The sequence below is a fragment of the Perca flavescens genome, chromosome 11, assembly GCF_004354835.1.
Source record: "Perca flavescens isolate YP-PL-M2 chromosome 11, PFLA_1.0, whole genome shotgun sequence".
Classification (NCBI taxonomy): Eukaryota; Metazoa; Chordata; class Actinopteri; order Perciformes; family Percidae; genus Perca; species Perca flavescens.
Genome location: NC_041341.1, coordinates 1,646,175 through 1,658,344, shown reverse-complemented (window position 1 = coordinate 1,658,344; position 12,170 = coordinate 1,646,175). Strand labels below are relative to the sequence as shown.

At 38.4% G+C, this 12,170-nt stretch overlaps 2 protein-coding genes across 2 annotated transcripts; both read left to right on the top strand.

Moving 5' to 3' along the window:
* Positions 1 to 1,269: 1,269 nt before the first annotated feature.
* Positions 1,270 to 2,196, top strand: LOC114564222 (olfactory receptor 6N2-like). Its single transcript, XM_028591464.1, has one exon. The coding sequence runs from the start codon at positions 1,270 to 1,272 to the stop codon at positions 2,194 to 2,196; it is 927 nt and encodes a 308-aa protein (XP_028447265.1).
* Positions 2,197 to 10,417: 8,221 nt separating this feature from the next.
* Positions 10,418 to 11,344, top strand: LOC114564221 (olfactory receptor 6N2-like). The gene has a single exon (XM_028591463.1). It carries the CDS (start codon positions 10,418 to 10,420, stop codon positions 11,342 to 11,344), a length of 927 nt encoding a protein of 308 aa, XP_028447264.1.
* The last annotated feature ends 826 nt before the right edge of the window (positions 11,345 to 12,170 follow it).

Here is a 12,170-nt window from a genome sequence, read left to right as displayed (position 1 = left end):
CATCCACATTACCATGAAGATTAAATCCAGCAGTGTTATTTGCGCTTGTATTGAGTGATACTTGTTCCATAAACACCTTGTAAAATCCAACTCAAATCTTTAATAATAATGTGTTCTTAATGTTTAGTCGGCGCTGTCTCGCCGTCACATTGTCCACTACGGAGCGCATGCAGGAGGAGGGGATGGCCCGACTGCATGGAATACAGGATAGCATCAAATACCTTAGCATTAGATAACGGCAGAACACAGTGTAAATATCTGTCTGTGAATATATCTATCATGACGATGACTTGCTAATATGCCGATTTAGATTGCCTAAAGCTGAGGTCTTGGATCTATGCACTGAATTGGGTCCAGTAGGGCAACGCGCTGGAACCGTGCCATCCCGGTCCAAATACAGGTACTCGCCACTCTGGGGGAAACCGGCTGTTTCCAGAGGGAAATGTCAGACAAAAGTGTTGTTTTTTAAAATAAATATTATATATAATCTTCAACTTTATTTGAAGGCTTGCTTGGATATAGTATATACAGTAGTTCTGTTAAATCTTATTATATACGTTTGGTATATCGAAGCTGTCCCCGAGTAATGCCTGCAGTTTTGGACGTATTTTTAATACATGTAGTTATAGATCAAGTTTCCCTACACTGTGCAAGAACAGGCCCAAATTATAGTTCAATTGGCAGCAATTCCTGAACGTCTGATAAGTTTTTTGTTTTTTCTCCGCCAGTCATCATGATTCGGTCTAACAACTGCCATTGCCATTCATATACTGATCAACATTCATGAGGTGCTTTGCATTGATTATTTATGGTTAAAAATTGGCGTGTACAGGGTAGGTACAGTAGGTAATCTCTGATTTATAAAGGGAGCATTTCTTACAGGTGTGCGTACACACGGTTTAATAAATCAGACTTTTTTTTGCGTACGCCATTTTGGGCTTTGGGGCGTACATACACTAGTAAGGATCCCACGCACATTTTAATAAATGACACCCCAAGCCTCCAGAGTTTGTTCAAGTTGTTTACATAGTGGTACATCAGTAGCTTTTTCTTTGGAGAGATTAATGAGCTCCATGGAGGTTAAAGCAGTCTGATAAAAAAACTTACCACAGACTTAAACAGGTCACAGATCCCATTTCTGTGTTTGCCGGACCACACCAGTGTGTATCAAGCTCAGGTAATATTGACTTAATAGACAATCTCAGGTTATATGAGACTTCTTGTAATATAACGGTTTTATTCATTAACATTTTGTTTTAGACAACCTTAATGGATAATGAATTAAATGCAACATATATAACATTTGATGGGCATGTGGATGTGCAGAAATACAAATATCTTTATTTTGTGATCATGTTTACAGCATATATTCTAATTATTTGCAGTAATTCCACTATTGTGGGCATCATAGTGATTAACAAAGCCCTCCATGAGCCTATGTACATTTTCATTGCAGCTTTGTTAATCAACTCTGTTCTTTACAGCACTGCTATCTATCCAAAGCTTTTAATTGACTTTTTATCTGAAAAACAGATCATATCTTATTCAGCCTGTATTTTTCAGTGGTTTATATATTACACTTTAGCCATTTCAGAATTCTTCCTGTTGTCAGCCATGGCCTATGACAGATATGTGTCTATATGTAAACCTCTGCAATATCCAACTATCATGAAGAAAACAACTATTAATATTTTCCTGATTCTAGCTTGGATTCTACCTGTTTGCCAAACCTCAGTCAGTACTTTAATAAGTGCTAATAAAAAGCTCTGTTACTTTATTTTGAAAGGAATAATTTGCAACAGCACAATTCAGAATCTTCACTGTGTGAGTTCAGCAGTGCTGAATGTATATGGCTTGATTGTTTTTGTAATTGCTGTACCTCTCCCTGTACTCTTCATACTTTTTACATACACCAGGATATTTATAATAACCTATGGAAGTAGTAGAGAAGTCAGGAGAAAAGCTGCACAGACCTGTTTACCCCACCTGTTGGTTCTGATTAACTTCTCCTGTTTGAGTGCATATGATGTACTTCTAGCTCGACTGGAAACAAATGTTCCCAAAACTGTACGTTTAATAATGTCTTTACAAATAATTTTGTATCATCCTCTTTTTAATCCGATCATTTATGGACTGAAAATGAAAGAAATTTATAAACACCTCAAGAAATTGTTCCGGCTAGATAAATTAAACTAATATTTTCAACTGTGTACACTCAATATAACTTAATAATAATGCACAGATTCTCGGAAGGTATTTAATTTAAGGATTTGTTTCTAATAGACTTAAACACAAGCAAATGTGTTTTTAGCTTCAACAATGTCATGTTAAATATTTTTTTCGCTGATATTTAAAAATCCAACATATTGTAATCACAAAATGTATGCTGAATGTATGTATGTTTCATTTTTCTTTTTGTAGTAAAATACAACTTTGTTACCAGTATTAAAATTTGTATCAGTACCATATTTTCTCTGTCTTTTGATAAAATTCCAAGACGTTTAAATCAACAGCCTTGAATGCAAGACTGCATACCTTTGTGATTTTTCTGTTTAACTTTTGATTTGTGTATGGTTGGCAATATATTGTATGTAAAGAGTTGGTAGTATAAAATGTTTTTTAATTTCATTGTGGAAAAATAAACAAATATAAAAGAAATATTATTATTGTTGCTATCACATTTTTTTTTCATTATTTTTAACACTATTTGTAGACTGTCTCATGACAAACAAGAAAACAAGTACTGTGAGGTTTCTAACAGCCTTAGCTGAGTAAATCATGAACTGCAGAACTGATTTTGGATTTATGGAACTGTATATATTCTGCACCAGCTGCATTTGTGACAAAGACCATAGGGAAAAAGTATCTTTATCGAAGATTAAGGAAGGCCAAGAAGGCATAACTGTTGGGCCAAAGTCTGCATTAAGACTCATACATTTGTCAGACAGAAATTAAATTAATTTGACCACAGTGGACCAAAATAAAATCACTGTAAATGCTATATTTATATATGTCTTTGTTAGCATTCTGCCTGCAAATTTTGGCCTTGCGTTTGGATTGTAAGAATGTTCTGAGGATGTTTAGCGATGCAGAGTAGAGAGTATTTTAAACCCACAGCCACGATTAGGGTGCGACCACAATCAAAGACAATCTGCAAGGTGAGAAAGCACAAAGACTTTGGAGAAGAAGCTAAGTTATTAAGATAGAGTAAGAGAGAAGCACAGTGTGCCATAAGAAGTTCCCTTGCAGTCTAAACCTATAGCAGTATACAGAAAATAAGGGCTGTTTCATGGCTAACTGCTAGGGCTTTGACTCCAATCTTCGTTAATCGAATATCATTTGAATATTTAAACAGAATTTCCTGTCGAAAGCATAGTGTTTGTGTTTAATCCAGGGTCTGACTTTTAATTTTTTTTAAACTTAAGTTTGATACCAATATAGGTCTTACTGAAGGCATTTAATGGTCAAAATAGTATTAATAAATATTCAAATATATTTGAATATTAATATTAATAAATTTAGTAATTTTAGTAATAATTTTTGGGCAAAAGTCAAAGCCCTACTAACTACTGATATGCTTTATCAAAGAAGATCATTTTAAAGGGGTGATAGAATGATTATATAGGGTATTTCACACTGTTCCTTAAGGTCCCCTAATGGGGTATGTAACATTGGTTGGGGTGAAAATGGCCTGGTATTGATATTTTATTGGCCCTTATGCATCCCTGTGTTTTGGCCCTATTTGTAACAAGAGCTTTTCTTCCAAATATGGTATGCTCATGAATATTTAGATGAGCTTCACGCTGATTGGTTGAGTGAATCCCCATACACCAACATTAGAGACGAGACAGGAGGTCTCATTTTCCAGACACTGCAATGTTTCGTTACCAAATTCACTTCTGAGACTTTTTTTATGCGAGAAATCAACTATATAAAGCTCAAATATGGGCCGTTTTACAAAAATTGATGGCTACATGCAATTTTGGTAAGACATGTTGGACTTTAGGAGCTCCACACAGTCTGACGAGAAAGCGGCAGCCAGCTGGGCTCCATACCCAGGGCAAAGTCACCCTTTGTGGATTACTTCACTACCGGGGCTCCGCGGCCGGCTGCCGGCATAACTATAATATATTTACAGTTTGAATTTCGTCATCGCTGATGGAGAGGATGTTAGCTGTTTTGGGCTCTTCAAACCCGGCTTTCCTTTTCACACGTTTTTCTACGACAGCTCCTGGCTCCTGTGCGCACTGCTTTGGCCAGCTCTCCCCTCTCATCCACCAAGGATTACCGTGGGTTAGTTGTTGAGGAGGACAGGATTTTCCTCGCAAACCAGCAGCAGTTTATGCTTGTGCTGCTTCCTGCACAGACTTTCCCTCCACCTTTGGAGGACACGTTAGGCACCGCGGCTGCAATGGCTGCTCTTCACCAATGGGACAATGGACTGTGCTATTACCACAACAGGTTTGGAGCCAAGGCCAAGCAGTGCTGTCCACCATGCAGTTTCTCTGCAGGGGAAATGCCAAAGCCGGTGCTCAATAGCAGCAGTGAGCACTGGCGGGGACAGCAAGCTTTTGTTTATTAAGGACTTTTTGTCGGGCCGGCGGCTGCTTGTCAATTCAGGCGCCCAGCGTAGCATCATTCCTGCGTCAGCTGTGGACACGATGGCCAGGGGACATGGCCCTCCGATGGACGCCACTTACGGCACGCCTGCACAGACCTATGGCACCAGGTTTGTGGAGGTGTGTTTCGGCGGGTGGTGGTTTCGGCTGGGACTTTGTTATGGCTGGTGTATCTGTTCCCCTCCTGGGTGCAGATATTCTGTGTGCATTTAGGCTGCTTGTGGATGTTACAAACTGCCACTTAATTGATGCCGTCTCTTTTGCTACATACCCATGCATCCTGGGAGGGGCAGAGTCACTCGGCCTGTCTAACATGCTCGCTGCAGGGGATGTGTAACAACGCCTCCTTGCAGAGTTCCCTGACCTTCCCACACCCACGTTTTCAGCAGCTGTGGCCAAGCATGGGGTAGAGCACCATATTACTACCACTGTTTTCCCAGTCTATGCCGTGATGGGCGCCTCGATTCAGCTAAGCTTGCAATTGCCAGGGAGGAGTTTGCAAACATTGAATGCCTGGGCATCGTGCGCCGCTCCTCCACATGGTTACTAAGTGCAGTAAAAGATGAGGAGTAGAACTTGATGTAGTCGATTCAATGACCATTTATTATTCTTGATGTAGATAGAATGTTACATAAACAAAAATTAAAGGTAAAATAAACCAAAAAGTCAAACTAAGGCAGTCTCTTATATGGTAGCAAAACGGCTTGTCACGTCATGGCACCACACGGCACACCACCACACGGTCAAAACACTGTTTCCCTCTCAGGCCACACCCACTGCTGTGGCTTCCTGTCTTTTAAGCCTTTCCCCTTCGGCTCCACCTTCAGCGTCCCAACCGTCCTCTAGGTGGGTGTAGACAGACCTGTGGCCATATATACTCACTCATCCACAAACACACACATACTCACTACTATTCAGAAGAAAGAATATGTATATATAATATATATATACCTCGTGACATACAAGAAAACCAGCACTGTGAGGTTTCTAACAGCCTTAGTTGGGTAAATCATGAACTGCAGAATTGATTTTGGATTCATGGAACTGTTTGTATTCTTGGACTTTTTGATAGTATTGTAATTTCCCACCCAAAGCACACAGCCGTCCTTGGAGGTATGGATCTTCTCTTGATTTTCCTCCTCTTTTTCCTTTGTTGTCCTGAGCAGGGCTGGGAATTCGTTATGACTGTCAGCCTGTAAAAACAACCCAGTCTCAGGGCAGTTCATGAAATGGTCATGTTATTTAATCTATTGATTCGTGTACACGGACACAATTATGTCGTTTTTTTTCGTGGTGGAGAGCACACATTTTTAATTAATATATTTTAATGGGAAGCATTTTTCGTGATCACAGCACGACAATGATAACGAATAGTATTTAAAGCTGAAAATCTGCGCAAGGAGATTGGTTGGGGTGGTGGATGGGTCAAACAACACAGGACTTTGACGCTGGAGACTGGGGATCTTGTCCCGCGTGTGACGTTAAATTTCCCTGTTGTTCTTTTCCTAAACACTACCGTCCGCGTGTGACCGGTTCCTTTCCCCGTCTGTTGTTGTGTGGTTTACTGCGAGACACGTTTGCTTTCCCCGTTCGTCTTTTCCTCAACCCAACGGTCCATTGTTGTCTTGCATCCCCCAGTGACCGGGGCTCATTTCACACAAGTAGCGTTTGCTATCCGATTCTTCTATTCGTAATCCCAACTGGTTCTTCTTTTCCTTAACCCAAACATGCTCTTCTTTCCTGATCCCAACCGATTCTTCTTTTAACCCAACCGTAGCCTCGCAAGCTCCTTTCCTGTTCTTGATGCTTCCCATTTCGTGCTGACCACCACGAAAAAAACGAGATAATCGTGTCCGTGTACACAAATCAATAGATAGAAGCTCCAGTGCAAGCCATATGTTTGTCAGTGTTGGGGTACCTACCTGCTCTGATGTTTTACGTAATCTGATGTATAGATTTATATGTAGTGTATCTGAGTCAGAAAACAACGTAATCGCTGTTTTGGCTAACCCTGTATGCAGTTCTATAATATTTGCTTCCAGACTCCAGTGGAACCATTGGCGGACATGTCTGTATGTTAGACACTGAACATTGTGGAAGGTTTTGTATTTTATTTTTTTTTACTCTGTGTGTTTTTATTGTGATATGGATCCCCCTGGGTCTGAAATAAAGAAATAAGATATACCTTGATCAAAATTAACTCAGAGATTTCATACGGTGGTGCTGGAGGCAAGGGCAACGCCTTCCAGAGTAGCTTTATCTTTAGATAATGAGCTTTGAAGGAGTTTGGGGTACAATATCTTTCTATTTTGTCTGAGTTTAATATCAGTACATTTTAGGTAATCTAGGTTTGTATGTCCTTAATGTATGCTTGAAGTTTAACTAACTGATTGGTTTCTTCTGGCTTGATTGACAGGGTATAATTGGTATCATCTGCATAATAGTGGAACTTTAGGGATTTTTTTTTAAGACCATTGCCAAGAGGAAGCAAATTTAAGGTGAATAGAATTGGGCCAAGCACAGAGCCTTGTGGAGCACCATGACTAACTGTAGTGTCAGAGGTGTCAAGTAACGAAGTACAAATACTTCGTTACCTTACTTAAGTAGAAATTTTGGGTATCTATACTTTACTGGAGTAATTATTTTACAGCATACTTTTTACTTCTACTCCTTACATTTTCACGCAATTATCTGTACTTTCTACTCCCTACATTTTAAAAATAGCCTCGTTACTCATATTTCAGTTCGGCTTGTTTTCATTCCAGCTCGTCAGTCATAGTTCAAAAAAACACACACAAAAAAACCTATCCAAATCGTTCCATCTGGAGACAGTGAATTTGATTGTGGTTGGATAAGAAGTATAAGCTATTCTGACAACCTATTGGTTTGTACGCGATCCATAACACCTGTACAGACCCGGTGCTAATACGACACCGGTGCCTTAACGACCGTTATCTACCGGACCGAATAGCAACACGGATTTCGGTGCCTTAGGTGCCTGCGCGATGCTCCGAAAACGGACGTTAGAGGGAACTGAACATCGCCGCACGGGACGCTAGTCAACACTGCAGTTGGAAGCAGTTTAGCCTAGCGTTAGCTAGAAGATGGAGTAAACATGATAAAATGCTGAGAGCTTAACGGTGTAAAAGTGTGTCTATATTTCACTGGAGAGGAGTCTGACACCAGACTGTAGCTGCCGTTGTCTGAAAAACACAGAAGAGATGTAGCCTACGTGTCACCCTTTTCAGCCCTTCTGAGTTTGCAGGTATGATTTTAATATACTGTAACATTATTATAGTCATATGATTTTGTCCCCGCGTTTTAGAGTTAAGCAGTTGTCCTTAATGGCATTTCCCCCCCCTTACATCAGGGGTCTTGGACGTTTTTTAAGCCAAGGACCCCTTAACTTAAAGTAAGATGTAGCAGGGACCCCCTACATATTGTATGAAATTAAGTTGCATATTAAACTGGGCCTACAATAACTGTTAGGGTAACCTAAAGCTTCCTTACGTACGTTTTTTCATAAGCTATTAAAATATTAATTGTTGGCATGATTTTATAAATCATATTTTAATGTTACATATGTGGCACAGTAAATCTAGGATTAACTGTATCTGTGGGCTGATATCTTAGTGACTACCTTACCTATAGGCCAGTAAGCCTATCATCAGTGGGAATTTATATTTGCTAATACTATGTTGGAATTATGTTAAGGCATTTTATTTTTATTTTTTTTAAAGACTCAAAAATGTACAGTAATTTGGAGGCCCCCCTGCAATGACTCTGAGGACCCCCTGTTGAAGATCTCTGCCTTACATTACTTTTACTTTTATACTTTAAGTAGTTTTGAAAGCAGTACTTTTACACTTTTACTTAAGTAAAAAGCTTGAGTTGATACTTCAACTTCTACAAAAGTCTTTTCAAACCCTAGTATCTATACTTCTACTTGAGTAATGAATGTGAATACTTTTGACACCTCTGTGTAGTGTGCACGGAGGATTCATCATCACAAAGCCCTCCATGAGCCTATGTACATTTTCATTGTAGCTTTGTTAATAAACTTTGTTCTTTTCAGCACTGCGATCTATCCGAAGATTTTGATTGACTTTTTATCTGAAAAACAAATTATATCTTAGTCAGCCTGTCTCTTTTAGTGGTTTATACATTACACTCTAGCCTCTTCAGAAATGTTCCTGTTGGCAGTCATGGCCAATGACAGATATGTGTAAATATGTAAACCTCTGCAATATCCAACTAATGCAGAGATGTGATTACTGTTAACATTTAGAAACTTGTTGGTAAAACACCAATGCATCTAATATTCTAGCACTCACTAACACACAGATAATCTTTCAGTTCAAGAACAAAAATGGTAAGTACTGAGAAAATCACTTCAGTTAAAAAAAAGCAAAAAGTTTGGTTAAACAGTTACTGTTATCACAATTTTAATTATTAATTTTAGTTTGCTTTTACTGAAACACAGCAGTGCAGTGCAATGTCTTGTGGTCTACAGCGACATGTAGCGGCCAAACCCATAACTGAATACACATATTTTCCGTCTTGTTTAGGAAGCTTACCAGGTAAAATAAAGATTAATGCGCCATCTCTTAAATCACTTAGACCTCAGCTGTAGACAAATACAAACTTAAATGTCTTCCTTATCTTACATAGCTTAAACAAACTCCTCTTTCCAATAATAGTATCAATTTAACAGTTATAGCAATCAACCTAATGTATATAACACTACTTTACTGACACTAGCTTTTAACTTAAGCTGAATTAAGCAAACAATTTCACAAGCAAAGACAATGTTCAAATTATAGTTAGCTTCCAGTCACGTTTTCAATGTCCTTTTTTCAATGTATTTTTTTCTCATTTCACTTCTTCAATAGTCCCCCGGTTTCACTACTCACTACTATTCAGAAGAAAGAACATAAAATGAACCCAAAGCTCAATTTGGCTCCTACAGCTGTGTCACCTGAAAGTGTAACCTGCAGCTGTAAGCTGCGGATAAAAGTGGGAATAAACAGACTCAACTTGATTTAACTTCTCCGTCTTGTTTGTTCCGCAATCCCACAGGACGTCAATTCTTTCAACAACGAGCGCCCACGAGCACAGTGATGCTAGCTAGAGAGTGACTTAAGAGAGCCAGTGGCGTTAGAACACAGCAGTGAGTTAGAGAAATAAAACGTTTTCTCCATTTTATCACTAGAAATGCAGCTGTAGTAAGGATCCCACTATCACTAACGTTAGCCCCATTCATATTCAGATGCAACAAATGATATATCCAGCTACAAAGAAGTCTTTAAGTCAGAAGTTAGAACAAAATTACAAAGAGTCGTTGCTATGAAGATGATACACTGTCTCGTCATGTCGTATTGGTGTAAATTCGCAGGTTTCAGAACATTGCAGACTGGTGCGTTGCAAATAGTTGCAGGTTTCAACTCATCATGTCGAAAATCTTTGATCCAAACAGGGCTTAAGAGTGCAATTTTTAATATGACAGAGTCATGTAATCTGAGCAAACAAAGGCTAACAACACGAGTTCAGGCCTCCAGAGTATTAAGCTGTTTACGTGTTAGTAGCTTTCCCTTTGGAGAGGTTAATGAGATCCGTGGAGGTGGATGCAGTCTGATAAAAAACTCAAACAGGTCACAGATCCAGTTCTGTGTTTGCCGGGCCAAACCAGTGCGTATCAAGGTCAGGTACTGATCATTAAATGAGATAATATCAGGTTATATGAGACTTCTAGTAATTTACATGTTTCATTCATTAACATTTTGTTTTAGACAATCATAATGGATAATGAATTAAATGGAACATATATAACTTTTGATGGTCATGTGGAGTTGCAGAAATACAGATATCTTTATTTTGTGATCATGTTTACAGCATATATTCTAATTCTTTGCAGTAATTCCACTATTGTGGGCATCATAGTGATTAACAAAGCCCTCCATGAGCCTATGTACATTTTTATTGCAGCTTTGTTAATCAATTCTGTTCTTTACAGCACTGCTATCTATCCAAAGCTTTTGATTGACTTTTTATCTGAAAAACAGATCATATCTTATTCCGCCTGTCTCTTTCAATGGTATATCTATTACACTCTAGCCATTTCAGAATTCTTCCTGTTGTCAGTAATGGCCTATGACAGATATGTGTCTATATGTAAACCTCTGCAATATTCAACTATCATGAGAACAAAAACTGTTTATGTTTTCCTGATTTTAGCTTGGATTCTCCCTGCTTGTCAGTTTTCCGTGGGACCATTACTAATTGCAAATAAAAAGCTCTGTTACTTCATTTTAAAAGGGATCATTTGCAATAGCACTATTCAGAAACTTCACTGTGTGAGTTCAACAGTGCTGAATGTATATGGCTTGATTGTGTTTGTAATTGCTGTACCTCTTCCTGTACTCTTCATACTTTTTACATACACCAGGATACTTATAATAACCTATCGAAGTAATAGAGAAGTCAGGAGAAAAGCTGCACAGACCTGCTTACCCCACCTGTTGGTTCTGATTAACTTCTCCTGTTTGAGTGCATATGATGTACTTCTAGCTCGACTGGAAACAGATTTTTCCAAAACTGTTTATTTAATTATGTCATTACAAATGATTTTGTATCATCCTCTTTTTAATCCGATCATATATGGACTGAAAATGAATGACATTTTTAAACACCTGAAGAGATTGTTCAATGGAGACAAATTATACTAATATATCCACTGTTTTACACTATTTACAACATGATAATAATGCAAAGATTCTTGCAAATTATTTAAGGATTTGTTTCTAATTGACCTAAACATAAAAAGCATTGTTAGCGTCAACAGTGTGATGTCAAATACTTTTTTCACTGACATTTAGAGATACAACACCTTATTTTTGATTTTATCATATAATCACTTGAACTGAAGTTTTGTTTGTTTCTGTAGTAAAATTAAATGTTACCATTGTTGACTTTTTAACAGTACCATATTTTCTCTTTCTTCAGATGAAATTCTAAGATGTTCAAATCAACAGCCTTAAATGCAAGAGCCTAGAACATGAGTGCATATCACTGTGAGTCTTGTTGTTAGTGTCTGATTTGGCAGGTTCCGCCATCCATTCCAACATACCCCCATTCCGACATTGATGTTTGTTGGTGTGGCGGCACTTCCATTGTTTTCAAACGTCCCACCACTCCAACAATTTTTGTTTCCATTAGGGTTAGGGTTAGGGAATAGCAGCATGTCGGAATAGAACCATGTCGGAGTGGCTGCATGTTGGACTGGCAGCATGTAACCTGATTTGGCAATATAAAGTACGTAAGGGCTTAGTAGTGTAATGTTTTTTTTCATTGAGGAAAAAGAATAATTATAAAAAGATTAGAGCCGGGACTTTAACGCGTTAATTAAGATTAATTAATTACAGACTTTATACTGGAGCACCAACTAGCGTACATGGCTTCAGACCTTTTATATATGTCAATGCTTCAGACCTTTTATATATGTCAATGCTTCAGACCTTTTATATATGTCAATGCTTCAGACAACAACAAACC